Raw genomic sequence first — 22,717 nt, forward strand, 5'->3', positions numbered from 1 at the left:
GAAAAGTTTTTTAACACAGCTACACAGAGCTTGACTATAGAACTAGCCTCAATGAGAGATAACTCCAGATACCCAAGGCTCTTTTAAATGAATACTATAACAAAAAGAAAAAAACTGAATTGGTTGAAAAGTGCTGCTTAATTTCACTAAATTCACCTGCACAGGTGCACATTAAGTCAAGCAGCACAAGTAAAGCAGCACTGAGGAATGCATTTCCAGAAAACAAATACAACTGCAGCAGGGATGCACATTTGCAGACTCCACATCCTCCACTGGGACTCTGTGTTCAGCTGGACTCATGATATCTGAGTCTGCTGAGGCCATAATCTTGTAAATGTCAAATTAATATTAAACAATCATAATATGAAGCCCAGACCCTTCAAATTGAGTAAGATGGTTATTGAATGTTAATTACTATGCCTCTATTAAGTCATACTTCGAGTTACGACATGTTTATTTTTCTAGTTATTAACCTTCAGGGTTTTTTAAATTAGGATTGTCCCAGTGCACCATTAGTGTTAAGTTCTTGCATGCTAAATTAAATAGAATATAAGCTGGAAGAACATAGGAGGTCAGCTTTCTGAAAACTTTAGTGTTAGGTTTTTCTTTAATCTACATCTTTTCTTGCCAGAGGTTTAAATGCCACAGGCTGTTTCATGAAGTAGAGGGAGTTTGGAGTTTCTCTGGGAACTGCACTCCTCTCCTGGTTTGCTTGGTGTGGGGTGAGATAACTGGGTGGGTGTGGGAACCCAGCACATCCCTCTGGTTGTCCAGGATGGCCAGGACCCTGCCAGGGGGCTCAGAAGCCCTGGCACGGAGCCCAGAACACCTGTGGGTTTGATTATGACCCATGGAGCAAAGTACCAACCTTAGATGAAGATCAGCAAGCCATGACAGTTTAGGTAGAATAATAGTGAAGTTATTACGGGGTGGAAAAGTCGATTTTGGGGTTTTTGGAATGGAGGTTCAGGAGGCAAGATGGAGGAATCTGGGCATGTCCAGCCTTTCACCTTCTTCTTCTTGGCCTCCATCTTCTGCTGTGATGTTGGCACTTTTGGATTGGTTTAGAGTAGAAGCTCCCTGTCTAACATAGGTGATAGGTATTGGAAAGTAATTGTAAACATTGTACATGTAGTTTTTAGTATAAAGACATAACACTGCCCTGGGGGCAGGCAGAGTGCCTGGAACTGTCCTGCTGGACGGACCTCAGCAAAGCAAGAGAAAAATTTTTATAGATAAGGAACAATAAACAACCTTGAGACTGAGAACTGAAGAACTCCAACTCATTCTTCAAGTGCCCGGGCTGGGAAAAGAGACTTTTAACAATCTCAGGGTGGCAGTGACCCGAAAGACCCCGAGAGGTGGGGATGTACTGGGGAATGGGAGATGACACATCTGGTTGAACCTTCCCTGTTTAGGGCAGAAGCAGCTCATGCCCAAGGCTGCCCAGTCCCTGCTGAGCTCAGAACACAAGTGTGGAACTGATGGATGGGAGATGCAGGAGGTGCTGCTGGGTGTCAGCTCCCACTGGCCAGGGCTCTGCAGGAAATTCCAGGAGTTCGGCTGCCAAATATCAGGTGCAAGCTACCAGGATTCCTGAAATCTTGCCCAGGGGAACATGGAAGGCAGGAGTCTTTCTCATGTTGAGAGGCAGAAGAAAGTAGGCCAACCTCATCTCAAAACTGAAAGAGCAGTAGCTGTGTGACAGATGCTCCTGTGCAAGGGCAGTTGTTCAGCTCAGAGTCCACTCACTGCTGCTGGTGGGAACCCACCCCACTTCCCACTCATATTTCTCATGTGTGAACATGGTCTGCTGCTGTAAACCAGAATCCTTACTACTGGGTCACCTCTCTGGGCACTCCAGTTCCCATCCTTGCCTACAAAAGCTTTTTCTGGCCTTTTGAGGTTTCTTGAAAGTGGGCATTTTCTTGAAAGGCTGGACATTGCCTCGTGGTTGGCATAGAGGTGACAAGAAGCCTCAATTCTCTTCCCAGCCCAGGCAGCTTCTGCAAGGGGACTGTGGTCTGGTATTGTTTTGCCAGGTATCACCCTCACACTTGTACTGCAATTTTTTGCAAGAATATTTGTACTCCAGTGATAGTCACCATCATGAGGAAGTGTCTTCAGAGGGTCCAAGAAATATCTCTGCCTCTGTGGTGGTATATCAGGAAAGTTTTGTGGAATCTCACTCTTGTCCATACAATAGATGATATTTCCAGGACTCTTCTTATTCCAAAGCAGTGTCTGTCAGAGCTAATTAGTGCTCAGACATAAGTCATCTGGAGAGTGAGACTGCTCAGCAATGAGCAGCCTGTGGGTTGCTTGCACAGCTCTACAGACAAATGATTCAGAGTTCAATCAGGGAAGCTTTCAGCACTTGGATGGAGCCAGAGCCTCTGGTTTGTATCACTCATGAGCAGCAGTTTTTTTTCTTAGTGAACAGTTGCCAAAAAAAGCAAGGCAAGGGAAGTGTGCCAATCAGCAAATTAGAGATGAGTTTGAAATCAATCCTTCTCCTAGCCAGTTCATATTCCAGGTGTCCACCTAACCTGGATAGACTTCTAACAATATTTTATGTAATACCTCCTCATTGAGGGAGGAAAGAAACTATTTTCTCAAACACTTGATAGGGGAACCTTCATTAAGTTCACCCAAAAGAGTGGCAGTGGAGGAGGAGGCTGACCAGAGACCTTCTCCCTCAGGTATCTACGTGTGGTGGCTTCATCTGGCATTCTGCTGGCTCCAGGAATGACATTTCTCTTCCTATTTGGTATTTATTTGGCAGCCTGGAGAGTCATCCTTATCTTATCTTCATCCTTATCTTATCTTATGTTCATCCTTATAAACTGTATTTATAATTATCAAAAGCTTCTAAGAGAGTTTTCGGAAGAAACAGTCCCAGCCCTGCTGAGATCTGTTTGTGGGGCATGACAAGTGGCTTTTAGAGCAATTGGGTTGATGGAAAGGAGCATAGGAAGGTGAGGAGAAAAGCAAATTCAGTAAGTTCCTTCAGAATCTTTTTTAAAGCTGAGGGAATTATTCACAATGAATAATTTACTTGTTAGCATCAGGCTTTTATCTTCTTTGGGGATATGCTACAAGCAGAATGTAGGTCCTCACGTTTGTCTGTTTGAATTATATGAGTATTTTTTTGTGTAATTTTCTACAGCTTGGTTAAGCATCTTAGACTTCCAGCTTTGTTACTTTCTTGTAGAATGTTGTATGAAGTGGTTCCTCCTTTGTGGATTGAAGAAGAAGCACTTCTGCCATGGCCATTCATCATGCAAATTTGATTTCTGTGACTAACACATACTTGACAATAATCATTGAAGTTCCAGTAAATAGTTTAGATGCATGAGGAACACATGAATGGGTACAGGAAATTAAATTGACTCAGACAGACAGCTTTTCCTATTCTTACACCATATATTCTTTTCACACCACTGAAAGCTCATAGTTCTTTAAATTTAATATTAAACATTTAGAAGCATGGCATGAACTTTGATATATCTCAAGATCCAGTGCTTGTTGGGCTCTCCATTGATTTCTTGGATTTGTAATTGTCTTGTAAATGGGTGTGATTCTGGTCATGCCATTGCTTATGGTAGTATCTTCAACCTTAATGTATATTTTCATGTCAAAACAGTGGCAGGACTTGCTTCATTAACTCCCTATAAATTGAGGCAATGGCTTTTACTCCTCTTGATAGAATAATTTTTTCTTTATATGCCTTTGCTGAAACAAGTGGCCTCCTGGCACTTGTCATATAACTAGACAACATTTCACTCAAACACACATCTATGATGCAAGAAGGCAAATCAAAATTCATGACAGGATTATGTTCTCTCATAAATGTCACAGCTGACTGGAGGGACAACTTTGACTTTGAGTGGTTAAACATATATGGTAGCAGTGCTTGGGAAATTTACTTTCACCGAAAAACAGAGCTCCTATTTGCTCATCGAAGGAAAAAAACCCAGGAAATAATAAGAAATATAAGCTCTGTACCAGATGGAGTCAAGTCTTGCAATTAACTCTGAATTCTGTCTTGCTTTAATTCATACCTTTAGTAGCACCTTCTTCTCAGTCTCCTGTTGAGGACAGCAGGAGCCCAGCAGTGTCGGGATATCCATGAACAGGCAGCACAATGTGCTTCTAGCAGAGGGTTTTCCTACCACATTGCATTACCAGAACCTCAAATTGTGTGTCCAGCAACCACCAGCTCTAACAAAGGTGATCCATTTTACCATGATATTGCATCTCTATTCTTATTTATCCCTGTCAAAGTTCTACCAGTGGTAACACTGGAATTGGAGGATGTGTCTATATATGAACCAGTCGGCAAGTGCTTTGTGTCTTCTTACTGGCATCAATTTTCCTATTATTGGGAAAATTAATTAAAATATATAATATAAATATTAAAATATATTTATATAATAATATAATATATAATATAATATATAATTAAATATATATAATAATATATATTTATATAATTATATATATATATATAATATAAAATACATTAAATTAATCCACAGTTTGCCATAATATTTTTTCTTTGAGTGATTGTAAGCAGTTACTTTGTTTACCAATTGTAGGTGCTATTTATCTTAAAATAGGGAGAAAAAGAAGACATCTAATCAATTCTTTTGCTGTGGTCTCAGAACCATGGAGCAGAGAAACACGGAATCAGTGAGTTTGGAAAAGACCTCTGAGATCATCAAGTCCAACCTGTGACCAAACACCACCTTGTCAACCAGACCATGGCACTGAGTGCCTCATCCAGGTTTCCTTAAACACTTCCAGGGATGGTGACTCCACCTGCTCCCTGGGGAGCCTCTTCCCAGGTCTAATAGCCCTTTCTGTGAAGAAATTCTTCCTAGTGTTCAATATAAACTCTCCTGGTGCACCTTGAGGCCATGTCCTCTCACCCTGTTTCTGGTTTGCCAGGAGCAGAGCCCGACCTGCACCTGGCTACCTCCTCCTGTCAGGGATTTGTAGAGAGCGATAAGGTCTCTCCCCGTGAGCCTCCTTTTCTCCAGGATAACCAAACCCAGCTCCCTCAGCTGCTCCTCACAGGACTCATGCTCCAAACCCTTCCCCAGCTCCAGTGCCCTTCCCTGAACCCCCTCCAGCACCTCAGAGTCCCCCTGAACAGAGGGACCCAGAACTGAGCACAGCACTCGAGGTGTGGCCTCAATGTCACAGCTTTAGGCCTTGAAACAAAACCACAAGTCTGTAGTTTTACCTGTCTATCCAACAAGTCCCTTTGAAAAATTTTTTTTCTTGTCTCCTGACAACCTGCGGTGAATAATGATCAATGGTTTTCCTCTTGTGCTACGAAATTTATTCAGGTAAATAGTAGAAAATGGCTAAGCTGTAGGTAAGTTTGCAAATATACCTTGAAGCCATAGATCATATACTTGTACACAGATGGCTCCCTACAGATAATCATTACTCTGAGACTTGCAGAGCTCAGGAAAAACCTAGAATTTTCTCAAGGACACCACAAATCATAACTAGCTCCTGGTGTTTGACAAGTTTTACCCTGCTCAACTGTGGAGTGAATTCAGGAGCTAGAGATGGAAGAACCATCCACACCTCCAGATTCTTCATTTCAGTTGAGTCCAAAAATGTAGGAATAGGCTGTTTACTTAAAATCTCCTGGCAAAGGAGAAACCTCCAACTCCAGAGCTACTGAACACGTCATTTCCTCAGTCCCCTCCTTACAGAACTTCAGGCTGGGTTAGTGTAGGGGGAAAAGGAAATAGCCTTGGGATATTTTTCATGGTGCTGTTGAAACAGATTTAGTTACATATTTTATAATCTGATGCCTTGAGACATTTTGAGACATATTTTAAAATTTACCTTAATCTTTTATTATGCATATTTTCCCCTTTCAAGAGACTTTTAAGTAGCCTGTTTCTCCACTCCTTGCAACAGACTTGTCTTCATCCCTGAAGACAAATCTCTTAGGAGGGCAGGAGCAGATCACATTGTGTGACAGCTCAGAGTTTCAGATGATTGTGAGGAAAGGGTGACCCTCTGCAGACAGCCACAATGAGCCCCATGATTAAAAACCACCTTGAAACTGTCTCAGCTCTTTGGTGGCTTGGAGCAAATGGCTGTAGGACAGAGCTCCCTGATGCTGGGGTACCTTTGAGGATTCAAGGAAGCTGGGCTCCTGTTTTCTCTCAGTGGAGATACACCCAGGGGGTGGTGACAAGCATGGCTGCTGGCACCTGTGTGATCACAGCAGCTGCATTCACTGCAGGGAAAACAGTCAGGCCTCAGAAAGAAATCAGTAAATGCCACCTCCAGCTGTAGGACAAGCAACTTTCCTTGAGTGTTGTTGATGTCTGTGATCCAAAACCAAGGAGAGATCATCCCAGAAAATGCTGCCTTCTGTGTCCATGAGTGAGTTCACCTCTTGAGAGGTGACCCCTTTGTGCATGAGTGGCTTCTCCCTCCCACACCTTTTGGTGGAAAACATGCTGGCACAGGGATCAGCATGTTTTCCCACCCTTGCCATCACCACCCAGGCTTGGTGACACAGATTGTGGGGAGGGGAGTGGATTTCACTCATCTGTGGATTTAAATGACACAAACCAAGTTTCCCTATCTTAAAATACAGAGGGAGAAAAAGTCACATGCCCCATAGGAAAGGGGTGGTATGGCTGTGTCACAGATGTCCTGGATGATGTTCCTGGCAATGTCTGCAATCCCCCAGGTCACTGTGCTCCCTTTGTTAAAGCACAGTGAAAGGTGATCAAGAGAGTTTGGGCAACAACTACTCCAGAGCTGTGCATGCCAGAGCTGACCTGCCAGATGTAACTTCCAGAACACAAGGAAGGATTTCTGCTGCCTTCATGGAGACAGTAATTTGATTCTCTTTTCTATCCTGGTGCCAATTTCTATAAAAGTTGCAGGAATGACATGTGTCAGAGAATTCAACTCTGGCTGAATTTGTCTGAAACTTTTAATTGGGTTCCAAAATCATGGTGGGGGGAGGGAGGGGAGTGTGCACGTGGGAGTTGGAAGATGAACAGACATTGTCATTAGCTGGAGCCTAACATTTTAGGAAAGGAAGCCAAAATTCTGCTCTTTCAGAGGGGTGATATGAATGTTGACACACTGAAATCCAGGAGGCTTCTGAGCCCCACAAAACAGGGCTCTGCCTGGTCTGTCAGGGCACACCTGCTTTAGAGGACCGGCCTTCCTACCAGGGATGCTCTGTTTATTTCTAAAGGCTTTCAAAAGCCACCTTTCATTTGCACCTAGCATTTAAACAAGGGGCTTATTTTCAGGGCTAATTTGTCTCTGCGCCTTAAGCGGGCACATTTTGATGCTTAGCCGTGGGAGCTCGGCGGGGTTTGCAACGCGTCTCTCCTTGGGAAGGGAAGGGAGGGAAGGGATGGGAAGGGAAGGAAGGGAAGGGATGGGAAGGGGGGGCTGCCTGGCTGCCGTTTCCATGCGGTACAGGCAGCGTGATCAGAGCGCTAACACAACAGCCTGTGTAATTACATGTTTCTGCAAAGTGTGTTAGCTCCATGGGGAGCTGAGTCCATTTGGAGGGGAGGAGGAGGAGGAGGAGGAAGAGACTTTCTTTGAGGGTGGTGGTGGGGGGGATAAGGTGAAAAGGGTCAGTGTGTAACCCAGCTCTGGCTCGAATAGGATAAAGGTAATTGTTACTCTCAAGTGAGCACCGGGTGGCTCTGGCTGCTCTCATTGCTCGTGTCTGTGCTGTGCAGGCGTCTGCTCTCCCGAGCAGGCGAGAAGAGAGGAGAGCTTTGACCCTGTTGGGAGCGGTACGTGGCGGTGTCTGACGTGCTTTCTGCGCTAGCATCACCAGGGCAGGCAGGAAGATGCAGAGTCAGGGGCACGGCACTTCTGTGCTAGCCAGGATTTATTTAGGTGGAGTAAGGACCAATTAAGAACAATTAATCGCAGTCTGCGAGCTGGGGCAGGGGGAGGATGGCTTGGACCTAACCTGTCATGTAGGTGTTTGATACATGTCCTGTGCTGCTGCTGCTGATTTCTGTGGTGGCGTGCGCCTGAGCTTTAAATATCCTGCAGTTCCTGATATCTTGTTTCTCCAGCCGGCTCTGTGTTTCATTTATTCTCTTCTCTCTAGTGTAAAATTTGGCCTAGCTTAAGCTTCTTTCCCTGGCTGTGAAGGTTATTTCTTTCCCTCCTCTCCTCCCCACCCCCTCATCCCTCCTCTCCTCCTCTTGCAAATGCTCTCCGACCCTGATTTGGGGTTTCTCTCCCTGCAGTGAGCTGTGGGCTCTGTGGATGCTTTGCTGTGACGGAGGGCCGAGGGCTGACCAAGTCGTGGGGAGGATTTGTATGTAGGAAGAGAGGAGATGGCTGTGCAGCGTGCTCCCGAATCTGCTCTGAGCTTGCTGATGGTAAGTGCTTGCTGAAATCCATTTGGAAAAGGGGGGGTGGGCAAGGGGAGCTGCACTGCACGGATTCAGGGCTCCAAATCCACGGGAGGATTTTTTGTGAGCCGGTGCTTGGCTTTTACAGGTCCCAGGGAACTTTGCAAAAGGCTCATCTGGGGCTTGCATGGAGACATTCCTCCCACGATGGGTTTTAGCACATCTGGACCAATGCTCAAGGCAGGATTTTGAAGTCACCTTTCTGGCACTTGTGTTCGGGGTTTATCCTGAGCAGCAGATTTCATTTTGCTCATTAAATCTGTGTCTTGAATTCTCACGTCCTCCTGCTTTTGCCCTTGCTTAACTGTGAGACAACTTAAAAGATGAGAGGGAGAGCTTGATTTCTCTGCTGGTTGGGAGGCATGTTGTCAGCCGTGACCAGACTGAGCTGTGGCATCACCTGGGGAATGCTCCTCTAATGCAGTGAATCGCCATTCCCCTTCTGCAGAGTGTGTCAGATCTCCTACTGACTGCAGAGCACAGGGTAATGACTGGTGTTTATCCGAGCTATTTGCTACAACATGTTGAGCCACTGACCTACTTCTGAAAGTTCTGCATATTTATAATATTATAAAGAAGATTATTTAGAACACGTGGCTGACTCTAGAAACGTGCCAGTGTCCTGCTGCAATTAAAATAAGCGCTTTTGGTGGGGTATTAGAGAGTTGCTTTGCTTTACTGATTTTATTTTTTTTTCCCCTCTCTGGTACTTCTGTTGCCATTTTCTGTGCAGCAGCATCAGAGATGATTTTAATGTAAGATCTCTGCTGGATGTTTTTCTATCTAAATGTCACTGTAACATTTCTGCTGGAGAGTTGTTGTAAGTAGCATGTGTGTGTGCACATGTGCGTGAGAATGCATAGATACATAGGCATTATATACATATTTATATAATTATTGTCATTACTACTGATCTCTCTTCTGATTGCATTAGGAAATGGTCTCTAGCACTCAGAGACATGATGAGTTTAGTAAAGGGAATGCTGCAGGATAAGAGCCCTGCAGTGCCTAAGGTTGTTAACAAAGGTCAAGTTGAGAAAAGCAAATTTTATGTCCATTACTCGAAATGCTAAACATGCTATTAAACCTCCGCATGGTTTGTTTTATATTTGTCAGTGACTGACTTGCTGTGCAAGCTCATTTTATCTCCTCTTGCTCACCTCCGGCCTTCCTGGCTTTTTAAACGACCTCTTTCTAATTTCTCTTTCAAAAATGAATTGATGAGTGTCCATAACCCCTGTGTCACTGGGCTCTATATGCTTTTAGTTTCAGTGCCCTTTGAATTCTGGAGTTAAACCTCTCTTTCCTCAATCTCTGTACTCCTTGAACAGACCTTGTCAAACTTCAGTGCAGTGCCAAGCTGTCAGCAAATTTTCCCTTCTAAAATGTGGCTTTCTGTGGTACATGGCCCTGGCCCGTTGTTATTTTTAGGGCATTTCTACAGCTCTGGCCTGTAACCAGGACTCCTTGTGTCTCTTCACCTTGGGCACAGACCCACGTGGATGGGCTGGGTTGGGTGGGGGGTCCACAGCCAGAGGGGTTCCTGCTTGGACCTGTGGATGGCTGGGGGGTGGAGATCTATTTCTGGGCTGAGAATGGATTCATGCCACAGTGGGCTCTGCTCTGGTACTAGAGGTTGGTTATGGGTGTGGAAAAGGTGATTTGTTATGGAAAATGCTCCACTTTGCAAACTACTTCTTTTGCCTTGGGTTTTTCTTGGGTTATGAATCAGCTTAGTTACTTAATTATAGAAACCTCATCCTTTCCCCTCTGCTCTGCCTTGGCTTTGATTGCATGCCTGAGCAGGCTACCCTTGAATCAATAATAAATTCTTGCATAATTCATCCCACAATTAGCAGCTATAATGGCATCTCTTCTAAAACTGCCACCCTCCAGAGATTCAAAGATTAGATGACTTTGGGAAGTCCACAGAAGTAGATTTTAATACTTCAGAGAGAATTCTCCAGTGAGAGAGTATTCTTTTAGCAGTGAGAAGCATTTCAGTACTGCATTTCCCCTGCAATAGGATGCAGAATGTGCATCCAACCATCCACTTTTCATGAGACATAATCAGCAGCAGCATTTGCCAGTGCTGCATCATAGTCTGAAAATATCTCCTTCTCCATGGGGTACTTCAGAGCACTTTGTGCTGCAAATAAAGAAACCAAGGTATAGAGCCATTAATTGCCTTTCCTGGCATTTGATGCACTGAGTGATCCAAATCAGGCGTTTTCTCATCCCAAAATTGTTTCTGGTCGATGAAGAAAGATGGACATCTCTGGGCTCTGGGGCTTCTTTCCTACAGAAGGACCATTCACAGGACATGGATATCTAGCACCAGTGTGCCCCAGCAGAGAGCTGCTCAGGGGACCAGGTGACACTTCAGGGTGCCAGCTGTGCTGAGAGCTCATGACTTAGCTGTGTTCAGTAAATGCTGCCCAGGACATGGTGTTGGAGTGGCCCAGAGCAGCTCCCAGTTGGACATTTCTTGTGCATCCATTATCTCATTACACTTGCAGTCTTAGGTGGACAGATCACACTTCTCTTTAGTGGGAAAAAATATTGCCTATAGAATTAATTAATCTAAATTGATTTTTAAAAAAAATTATATTGCTCTCTAGCCAGTTCAATACTCTGGTGTGTTTTTTTCCCCTTGTTTGTAGTGATTATTTTTTTTTCCCTCCCAGACCAGGGAAAAGGCTTAATAAAGGAGATTTTCATTCTTAAACATATATTTTCTTAAAATAAAGGTATTGTTTTCATACAAAAACTGCAGTCTGCAAATATAACTGCAACTTGTCCACTCTGGTAAATATCTTGTACTACAAATGCCTCTGGAATGTGCCTGCTCTGCAGGACTCCTGCCTCTGCCTTGCTCCAGAAATCACAGGAGATGAGGGATGTTGCCTGGTACACCATGAAGGAAGTTGGGCAGAACTGTGCCCAAAGTGACTCTGCCTGTAGCATTATCAAATCATTAAAACAGACCTTCCTCAGCTTCTGTGAGTCAAGAAAGGGGAGCATCTAAGCATGAAATAGCAAATTCCATGTCTTGTTAGGACTGATAACACCTGCTGTGTTAGGATCATTAATACTGATGGGAGTGATACCAATAAGTTTTTATGTCTTTCTTATTAGTATATTGTAAAATTTTAAAGCTGCAGGCATATTGACTGCACATATTTTAACAGCACAATAAGTTACGATACCTGGTGTCTCCTGAGAGCATTACTGCATCTCCTGAAAATACATCTCAGGGACTTGACTTCCAAACTATTCTAGGTCATGACACTAACACTAATTAATCTCTGTTAAGTGACAACAGAGGTTCCAATGAGCAACATCTGTAGCTCAGTGTTTACCAATTAATCTAATCTTAAAATGGTAGGGAAGAGAAGCGTGGTTCTCTGTTTGCAGTAAAGCTCCAGCAACTAGCTTCATCTAACTGCTCTCACCCTCTCCATCAAGATGAAGTTTTTTCCCTATTTATAATCCAGCTTTACTCTTTCTCATCTGTATATACAAACACTCTCCTTGAAGAAATAATATAACTTGAGAAAATTAATACACTTGTAAATTAATGGTAACTGCTTGTGTTTGTAGGAGCATCATTATTTTCAGGAGTCTGTGTGATGCTTTCATGCGGTGAATTTCATTACTTTGGGTCTGAGTTGCATCCAAACTGAGGCTGGAATAGAGGTGCATGTGAGATTTCCTAAGTGACCTTCATTACATGGGTCTTGCTTATCTCTACAGTTCAAGGAGAAAAAGGCCAGCAGGATGGAGCATTAACTCAGTCTGTGGTGTTCACAATGCCCAGGGTGAAGAGGGAGAAATTGGGTGGCCAGTGCAGTATCAAGGGTGCTGACCTTGGTGTTTCCTTGTTCTGTTGGGAGGCAGACACCTGCCCCAGGAAAAAACTGCTCTGTGAAAACTGCTAAATGCATCAGAAATAATTGGCATCTGAGTCATTGTCCACTGAAAATCCCAGATTTCTGATGTGATTCCAGCCCTTCTTTTTAAGAGGGCTTTCTTTAATCATCCTTCTATCCCTCAAGGAAAGCTACACTGGAGTCCTCAAAACAATGTGAATCTCCTTGATCTGATAATTTTTCTGGAGTGTAGCAATGAACTCTTCAGAACTGCTCTTAAAGCACACTCCAAGATTTAACTGTATCCTTACTAAACCCTGTGAGGGCCATGCCCTGCTCAGTTGGACTTGACAACATTCCAGATATTCCATAAATTATTTCATATGTTTAACTGCTATGTTTTATGTCTGAAGTCTGCCATTGAGAAGACAAATTTGGTAACTAAAATAATAGAGAGCTTCCAAGCCCCATTTAGACCTAGGATTGCCCCCCCCTCCAATAAAGCTGTGCTCTGTCCCCCTCAAACCTCCAGACAGATTGCAGCAGCACAGCTCAGCCTGGAGGATCATATTAAAACCTTTGGGAGCAGCAAGGTTACAGTGGAAGGATGAGGTCATTTTCTGCCTCTCTCATCTCAGGATTAAATTATTTCTGTGTTGACAGCGTGCAAAAGCCCTCGACATTCAAACCTCCTCGCTGCAACCTCCTCTCCAGACCGCACTGCCCAATGCTTGGCACGCTCTTTCCACCAAAACAAAACCCACTCATTGCTTTCTGTGGCATGGTGAGGAGGTTAATGCAGCTCCAGCTGATGCTGAGGCAGGGTGACAGGGTGACATGTCACAGTGTGTGACTGGCACACACTGCTCTGGGAGTGAGCAGCAGTGCTCGGAATGGGTAGCGCCTTCCCCCAGGATCCCGCTGCGCCGCTGACATCTGGCCTTCTTCAGCTTCATGCCCAAAATGAGGTCTGTGGGGACACTTGCACAGCGAGGGGAGGTGATTATGCAGCCCTCCCCATGCTGCTTTCACAGATATTTCCCCCGTGCAGGTGTGTGGGCTCCACCCGCAGCCTTGCCAGAAGGTCTGGGCAGGAGATGATAATGTGCCACGGCACCCGGAGGTCCCTGGGGAGGATCCATGCTGGCAGGAATCTCCCTTCCTCCCTGGCTCTGTCCTTGCTCCAGCCAGGCAATTTGTAATTTGTAATTTGCTAATGGGCTCCACGAGCAGCAGTAGCTGAGCTGTGCTGGTTGCTCTTTTGGAGGATGGGATGAGAGAAGCAAATTCCTGCTTGGTGCTGTGTGGCTCTTTGCTACCGTGGACTGGGAATTTAGCCATTTCTTGTTGATAATTTCCCCTGTAGCACTGAATTATTTCTGAACTTTACTATTTGCCTTTGTAAACTTGCAGTAAGTCTTCAAACACAGTGATTTAATTCAGCTAAATGAGATTAAACACTCCCTGGGATTACTCTTGGCTTCCCCGTGGTGGATGTCACCTTTTAGCCATCTGAGCTGCACAGCTGTAAAATTGTTATCCTTCCATTCTGCTCTAGTGCATGCCATCAATTTTCTTTTCCCTGTCCCTCTGCTCGAGCATGCCATTGAAGAAGCCGACCATAATGTTTGCTCATCTGAACTCTAATATTTATAACTATGCCTTAAAAAAAGAGTAAGAGGGATTACTGGTTAATCTCTTTTTTTTTTTTTTTCCTTATGTATATGGCTTTTGCTTTGTGTTCTAGCTGAATTCTGAATGACTGATAAAATTATCTCATCAGAGATGTGGCCATTGATTTCATTTTTTTTTCCAATGCTATAGAGCATTGCTATTTGTAGAAGAGAATTAGTGGGCACTTGAGTAAATGATCATTATGATTAATTGGAGCATTTCTACAATTAGAATAAAAGTAACATAACAATGAGTTGAAAAGATCTCTAAATAAGTCAACTCCTTTTGACAACATATAAAAGAATCATACCACTTTGGCTTTTCATAAATAAAATGCATTGGAAAACTTGACTGATATCCCTAAACTAAAATAAAATGTTAAAAATCCTATAATTGCCCTAATAAAGATGCAAGGTTATGAATAGCTATTAATACATGAGAAGGACTTGTGACATTGGACAATTGCAATTTTTCCCATTCTTTGCCTTCTGGTTGCCAATGTCATACTTCTGTAATTACTGTACTCATAATTTCACAGCACAGCAATGATGCAGCCTGCTGACAGGCTAGTGTGGTTAGCACATCAGGGCTCGGAGATGTACAGAAGTCCCATGTGGATCCTTCCTCAGTACATCCCATGGAAATGCAGATTCTGTGATGTGACACCTAAAGCTGCTGTGCTCAGGTGGCCGGTCCTGCCAATCCCAGTGACGGCTGCCTTGTGTCGTGTGTCTTGATGAAAACAAAAGCCACCACAGTTTGGTGAGCCAAAATCTGGTTTGGAGGGGTCAGTCAGAGAGACTGCGTGGAGGTTTGGGCTTTCACCAGCCAGCACACTGTTCCCAGTTCTCTGAATCCACCACAAAGGCTGCCAGGGAATGTGTGTTTCCACCTTTGCCATCACTGGCAAACCTTGGGTAAACACCTCCCTGTGCTCCTCCAGACAGACACATACATTTTGCCCCCATGTGTCTTGATTCTTTCCGCTTTTAGCTATCAGCAAGCACAGAAACTTGCAGAAGTGCATTTGAAATCAGCCATTTCACAAAGAGGTTTTAATGGCACTGAGGATCAAACTAAGCTGAACCCATCATCCATTTCAAGAGATATGAATTTTCTTGTTTAAATGAGTTCTTGTGCTGGCCTGAAACTGTAGCTCTCAAAGCATGTGATCAAGGCTCCTGCTTGCTTTTTTGAAGGGTCTTATCATATGAAGGAGTCCTACTCAGAGCCCTGTTAGCTTGCACTTGTCCAGCAGCAGTGCCTGAGACCAAGTCTTGATGGAAATCATTGAGATACCAGTGTTCCTTGAGAAGCCTCCTGGCACAAAGACACCCAGAGAGTGTCTGTATTTCATGGAAACAAAAGCCACAGTGAATGCCAGAAACATATTAAGAGGAATAGATCTACAGGCACAATCTGATCAGCTTTTTGCATCCTTCATGGGACTGAAGCTGGTAATTCCCAAATTAAAGCAAACAACTCTTAGAGCTAGCTCTAGTGCCCAACCTTAGCTTTTCAGGTCCCCAAAAACTGAGTGATAGTGCTGAAATACAAAAACTGACCAGTACCAATGGCACTTGAGCCCACAGTGCTTGGTTTTCAGGGCATTTTGCAAAAGCCTTGCTGAAACAATAAAATGTAATGAATGAACATAAACTGGGAGAGCACAAACCTGGGTGCACAAATAACCTACCCCAATCTCTTTGTAAATCTGTTGGAGGGATACTGGGGCACCACAGAACTTGCTTGAAAGCAGGATAGCCCTTCCTCTTCCTGTCCTTACTCCAGCACACACTCTTGGCAGTGAAGGGATCTTCTCTGCAGTGTGCCCCCCACTGTTCTCCCTCCTCTCAATCCACTTACAACCACCAGAGAGACAAAAATTATTTTTAGGGAGGCTTTTCTAGTGCAGAAGCAGAATACAGGCAGATCCTTGCTCCACAGCATTTTTCTGTCTGTGGGCAGGCTGTGATAATCCTGGTATTGCGAGACGCTCGGCTTTGGCTCCGCGTAATTTGAGTGAAGTTAATGGAGGAGTGCTGTAGAACATATGTTTGGCTTAATATAGGTTCAAGGGGTTTTTTAGTCTAATATACAAAAATAAGATCCAGGACACCTTCACAGTAAATAAGATTGACAAGTTTTTCATTTTTCAATAATATGAGGCTAATTGAGCCATAGTGGCCAGAGCACATTGTATTTCCTGGTAATTAATTGCTGGCTGCAATAGTTGACTGCATAAAACGATGCCTCGGGCCATTAACCCCAGGTCGTTAGTACTCGAGGAAATGTCTAGTGAAGGTCATTATTACTGCTGCTATAGAAGCTATTGTAATAGAAAAGACTTGGCATGAGCTTTTCAAGAACCCATTTTCTCTGCTCTGGTCTCATTTCAGAGATCTGGGTGCAAAGGCTGTTCCAAATTAGTCTGCATTTACATTCATTTTCAGGGGATTGGAGTTTGTCCACTTTTGTAAAAACAGAAATCGTCTAATTGGAGTGTTTGTGAGTTTGCTCCTTTAGCTTTATGTGTCTTAAAATGTTGGCCTTCCCAAAAGATTCACATGGGCTTGTGCTGTCAGTCCCAGGGGGATGGAAAACCAATCTCTTGTGTTGGCTTCTTCAGCAGCAAGGCACAGACTCTGGGTGGCTGGCTGTGGGGCAAACGGGGCAGTTGTTGCACCATGTGGAACCACTGGTGTTTGTGCCCTGATATCTCTGCTTTGGATTGGGTTTACAAGGTTTTGGTGATGGACCAAAAGTCTTCTCATGTGAAACAGCCTTTCTTTGTCTTTTCTTTCTTTTTCTTATCTTATCATCTCTGGAAGGGTTTCCAAATCCCAGATAAAGTAGGAGCTATAAGGAAATTTGTGTTTGTGCCATCCCTCAAGCTGTTCTGTAGGTCAGAGTCCCCAAAGCACTGAAAACTGAAGTTAAAAAACCACAGTCGTGAGGGTTAATTTATTTCCTCCCCTGGTGTAGTTGACAATTCCTTTCTGTTGTTGCTGTTGCTCAAGACAAAGTGCTAACAGAACAAAAAAATAATGAGAAACATTTTTTAGTACTTTGGTTTAACAAGATATTAGTAACAATAGCAGTTATTTACTACCTCAAAAGCAGTTAAACATTTTTATGTTGAATGCCGTTTTCTCTAATCATGTGTTTAAAATGGAGTGAGTATTTTGCTGAAACCAAAGTCCTTGAATCAATATTATGAGGCTGCTGGCTCAAATGACATTGTGAGGAAGCACTTCAGCTCTAAATAGACAAAATTACAGACTGCAGAAGATACAGTGATGGCACAAGAAAAAGGATGGGGGGGGGGGGGGGGGGTTGTAATCTGCTGATGCTCCTAGCAGTGTTTCGCTTTTTACTTCCCCACTTTGAAATTTTGATGTGGAGTTAATTATATGAAGAGACCAATTTTGCCCTCTTGATCAATACAGAAACTTCTTTTGTCACCATCCTTATATAAGCAAAGGTTTACTTGTTCAGAGTCCCCTGCTGATGGAATGCCTCTCTTCAACTCTCTTCCTCTGGATCTAATATCATCACTGTCTTGGAAGAAATAATAAACTAACCATGCTGCTTACATTGGTTCCAACACAAATATTTTTGTTTTGTGGGAATGTTTTAGCTATTCTTCCATCAAAGCTGTGCTACTAGACTTCTTTGGTCAGGCGGGGCTTAGGTCAGTTTAGGGAGTTTCTGATTTTTGGATGTACTACTTAAATCTGAAGATCTAAATAAAAAATCATCCATGTGAAGTTCCTGTGAAAGCTTTGATGCACCAGTAGAAATTAAACCTTAGCTGCAAAGCCCAGAGGTGCCTGGTTTCTTGGACAAGGAACCTGTTTTGAATGTTCCTGTTTGGTTTGTCCCTGTTTAGGGATTACCCCTTCCAAATACAGGTTTTAAGATTAACTTCTAAAACTTCTTCCAAGAAAATGTATATGTGCTCACATTGCAAATAAAATATATTCTGCTGTGGCTAACCATGAATATATTTGGGGGAGAGAGGAGGAAATGAGTGCTCTCCACTTGCATGATAAAATGTAAACTGATTGCAGAGTTACTGAATATTTTAAGACTGTATGACCACGTAGACAAATTGAAAAACCCAGCAGTTTTGTACATGATGGGAGTAAGGAACAAGTTCTATTTGAAATCTGACTATAATAAAGCAGGGGAGGCTTAATTGCCAAAGCATCTGCAAATTGAATAATATAGTAATCTCTTATGAGAGTCAGTTTTAATTTTTAATAATCTTTAATTAAGTAAGCATTCACAACACATTTGGTATTTGGGCATTAGCGCAACAGTCTCTGGGTAGTCAGTGTCATTCTTTCATATGCAGGCTGGTGTCAATTGATTTTCCATGGTCAGTAGCTGTAGTTGAATCTGTTTAAGTTCCATAAAACTTCCCTCATTGCACAAAACCATTCGTGTCTGAGGGAGAAGGATTTGAGCTTTCTTCTCTTAGGATCATGCTGGGAATAGAGTGTAAATCCATATTATTCTACTTATCTCCATGACATTTCCAATTTCTACAGATGCAATCAAAAGAATTTGTCTCATTGATCTTCAAACTCCTTGACAATTTCACACTCTGAGCTGAGTGGTGTGAGCTGTTCAGTCGCCCCATTGCTTTTCATCAATAAAAGTTTGTACCTAGATCAAGACAGCACGTTTGCTGCATATGAGCTATGCATCTTGAAGATTGTTATTGGTTTACTGGTGGAATATTTATCTTCAAACTGAAATGAGTTCTTAGATGAGTCATTGCACACATACCCTGTCTTGATATTTTTAGGTGCTAAAGCCACTATTTCAATGAGGTTGGGTTGGGGAAAATTGTCCATAATGTTTCGGATGTACAATTAAAGTGCCATCTGCCTCTGTGATGCAGCAGATGTATAATTGATATTCACTGCTGATTTGCCTCTTGATTTTCTGCAGACATTGAATGCTGTAATTGTTTATACAGTATGATCCTGAATACCCATGTGAGAATTTTCCTCCTCACGTGTTCCTGACAGAAATATCACTACCATCCTCAATACTCATGAGATGGATTCATTAAAAGATAATTTGCAGATAGCTACTTTAAAATCTTACAGAAATCTAGTGAGTAAGTAAAAAACAAGTTTTCAAAAGGAGTGGATTATTCCCATAGGATCATGTTTTAATATAGGAGAGCTTGTTGGGAAAATGTAAAATGCTGATGCAAAATCTGGTTACCTTTGTACACTGATTCCAATGCAAGTTGTAGCTAGAAATAAAAAAAAAAGTAGGGAGAGTTGTTTTATTTCTCCCTCCTTTTTTGCACAGATTAAAACCTTCTTCAGGGGAAGAATTTTATGTAGAGTAAAACCAAAAGGTCAACTGTAACATCAAAAGAACTATTTTCTCTAGGGCAAAGACTACTTAATAAAAAACAGAGATAGAAACCACAGCAGTGAATTCTGAGCAGACGGGAAAACAGAGATATGCTGCTTTTTCTTTCTTCTTTTCTTTTTCTTTTATATGCACTGTTTTTCCAGTTCAAAATTCAATCACTAAAATCTTGATCAATCAGCAGATGTTAATTTTACCCTATGACTGGTTTCTAAGGTTCTTCTGAGGATACTCTAGACCTGAATCTGTTCACACTGAAATAAAAGCAAAATGTGACCAGTCACCTCAGTGGCTGGAGGTTAGTGGCTCTATTTTATATTGCTGCCCTTCTTTTTGACAACAGTGGCTTTTAAGCACATTAGTTAAACTCACTATGAAGTGGCAATGATTGCCCAGGGCTTTGCATTCAGCTCCAAAAGAAACTAAAATTGGTGATATAGAACCTGAATCTGGCTTTGCTGCCAGTGACATTTTGAGTGATCTTTTCTTAAGCCTGTGCCTGTCTCCCAGGAAGAATCAGCTCTCTGGGCACCCAAAGAAACCAAGGCCCATTTTGGTGCAACCTTTTTGTTCCCTTTTTGTGAGGCATTGGCTGTTGGCTGATAGCTCAGTGTAACCCAAAAGGATCCCTTGTGTTTTCCCAAGGCTGAACATTTGCTCTCATATTTCAGTGTCTCCAGTGGTAGCTGTGCAGACAAAGGACATCATGCTGATGGTTACAGTCACTCCAGGGGCAGCCTGAGCAAAGGACCCAACGAGGGGCTGAGGGTGCAGCAGGAGGGAAGCACAGGGGAGGCAGAGGATGGTTTGGGGAGGGCAGGTGGAGTCAAAACCAAGCAAATGAGGTGCAATGCACTGCAGATCACTCTGGTTCTGTGTCACAGACACATTTTATGAAAAATCCTTTCCATAGGATTTTTTTCCCCTGAGAAGCTGAGAGGCCTCAGGAATAAAATGTAAGCAATGATTATCTGTTGCTCTGGAATGCAACAGGTGGATCTGTGATTGGTCTCATGTGGTTGTTTCTAATTGATGGCCAATCTCAGTCAGCTGGCTTGGACTCTCTGTCTGAGACAAAAGTTGTTATCATTCTTCTTTTCTATTCTTAGCTAGCCTTCTGATGAAATCCTTTCTTCTATTCTTTTAGTATAGTTCTAATATAATATGTATCATAAAATAATAAATCAAGCCTTCTGAAACATGGAGTCAGATCCTCATCTCTTCCCTCATCCTCAGACCCCTATGAACACTGTCACACTTCTGTTCAAGTTTTCTTTCACATCTCTGTTGCTGTCTGCAGGAATCCCCCAAGTTAAAGAGAACCTAAGAGACAATGGGGAGAATCTGACTATGTTAATGCTGTTGAACATTTGCAGGAGGGAGAGGAACTGCTTTTTCCCACAAGTCCTTTAGCCACAGCCTTGATGGGTGCTCTGGGATAAACAAACAGAAATCCAGCTACAGCACCAATGTATGGGTAATTTAACCCATGTTTTTTCTTGCTGAGGTCTAACTGCGCTCTTCATCATGGAGAGATGACAAGATGTGAAGGCAAGACATTTCAGACTGTTGCTCTTGTGTTCTTGAGGAATTTATTTTATTTTAAAATTTTATTTCCAGTATCTTTCTCCCATTCATGTAACAAGCTTTTGGCTATGTTTATTGCATAAAGATTCATCTTCAGGTTTGGTTTATAGCTACTGAGAAGGTCACTCCTGGAGGGGAGGTTGCAGGCTCACAGATGTAGGGCTTGGGTTAAGCACACAAGAAATTAGGGGATATTATAGTAAAGAAGGTAATGCAGAGTGGACTGGGCTGTGATTAAACAGAGCTGAAACTTGCAGAGACACAGAGGCAGCATGAAACTGGGATCCCAGATCTTGTAAAAAGTAGGTTGAGCACATCCCTGTGCTAGCTCAGCAATACCACTGTCTTGCTGCTACCCTCTTGGATGAAGTGTGGCTTATTTTCTTAATTGCACTGTACTACATATAAATAAATCAGCCATAGAGAAATTGGTTCTGCATATTAGTCACTGGCTGGATGAAGTGCTCAGGTCCTGCTAACACAAACTGTCAACAAAATGAGTATTCTATCACTGTTTAATTCACATGCTTCAAAATGAAATTCCAAAGAAAACTATGAGCTTTTATTAAGATCAAAAGATCAAAATTAACCTTCACTGGTTACTTACCAGGTTTGCCATTCCTAAAAATTACTTGAATATACTTGAAAGAACTTGAATATACTTGAAAGAACTGCTTTCTTTTCAGTAGCATGAAAGACTAAGAGACTTTAGCAGTGGAGGAGAGAGCTGCAGTACCCATTTGGCAGTGGGAATTCAGGGGGATGCTGGCTGCAGCTCCTGCAGCATGTTTGTGTTTGTATAGGACAGGTGGGAGGAAAAGTGGAGAACTCATCCTTGGAGCAGGGGTGTAGAGCACAGGACTCCTGCCACCCAATTGGGTGCTTCCCAAACCAAGTGAAGGTTTAGGGAAAAGCAGAAAGATTTGCCTTTTGGATCAAGGTTTAGGGAAAAGCAGAAAGATTTGCCTTTTGCATCCTTCCTTTCCTTGGGGTCCTGGCAGGAGAGGGGGATGTGCTCTGGGACACCTCAATATAGGGCCCTTCTGGGAGCTCACATCCCTACAGGCTTAGGAGAGCCAATGATGCTGATTTCTGTCTTTGGGGGCAAAATCTCACACAAAGAGGGTGTGTGGGGAGATGTCTGGCAGGTTAATGGCACCCTACCAGCTCTCCAAAGAGCAGCTGCCCATCAGCAGCTCTGGGGACGCCTCATTCCCTTGAAGACATCACATGCAAGTGACAGCACACATTCATCAGAAGCCTTTAAAGTTTTTTTGGCCCTCTACAGCACTGCTGAGTCTATTTTTTGTGCTAACCAACTGCAGCTTGTGATTCCCATTGGACCTGCAAAAATATGTGGGCCGCCCTAGGGGGAATAGTGCCTGGCTCCCCCAGGCAGTGGGCTGGAATGGCCTCCTTGTGGGAAGAAATAAATTTTCTCTCCTCCAAACCTCTTCTTCTACAGTTCAACTCAATTCTGCTCCTGTCAGTCTAAATAAGAAGGCAGCTTCCCCTCAGAGAAGTGTTCAAAGCTTCACATAAAGTGTCTTAATTTTTGTCCTGTGGAGCTGCAGCGTGCACAGAGGCACCACACCGCGAGAAACCACAGCGAGGGCTCCCCGAGCACAGCATCTGCTGGGGGAGTCTGCAGTGATTAGAAAAAGGGCTGTCTTATTGCCAGAATCTAATTATCTGAAGGTGTCCTGCTGGTAAGCATCAAGTACAAGCTGTACTGAG

General features: G+C 43.1%; 1 protein-coding gene across 4 annotated transcripts in view; it reads left to right on the forward strand.

The window, feature by feature from the left end:
- Positions 1-7,665: 7,665 nt before the first annotated feature.
- FRMD4A (FERM domain containing 4A) overlaps positions 7,666-22,717 on the forward strand; it is a 369,074-nt gene continuing 354,022 nt past the window's right edge. Inside the window, exons 1-2 of one of the 4 annotated variants that reach the window (XM_071424072.1) lie at positions 7,666-7,684; positions 8,280-8,414. In XM_071424072.1, coding sequence (XP_071280173.1) covers positions 8,370-8,414 — 45 coding nt within the window. In that variant the 5' untranslated portion in view covers positions 7,666-7,684; positions 8,280-8,369. Of the gene's footprint in view, positions 7,812-7,842; positions 8,001-8,079; positions 8,182-8,279; positions 8,415-22,717 lie in introns of those variants that run through there. The other 3 variants (XM_071424070.1, XM_071424069.1, XM_071424071.1) reach the window with 3 other exon arrangements.

The sequence above is a fragment of the Agelaius tricolor genome, unplaced genomic scaffold (assembly GCF_023055355.1).
Source record: "Agelaius tricolor isolate 1412-34295 unplaced genomic scaffold, bAgeTri1.0.p SCAF_3, whole genome shotgun sequence".
NCBI classification, from domain to species: Eukaryota; Metazoa; Chordata; class Aves; order Passeriformes; family Icteridae; genus Agelaius; species Agelaius tricolor.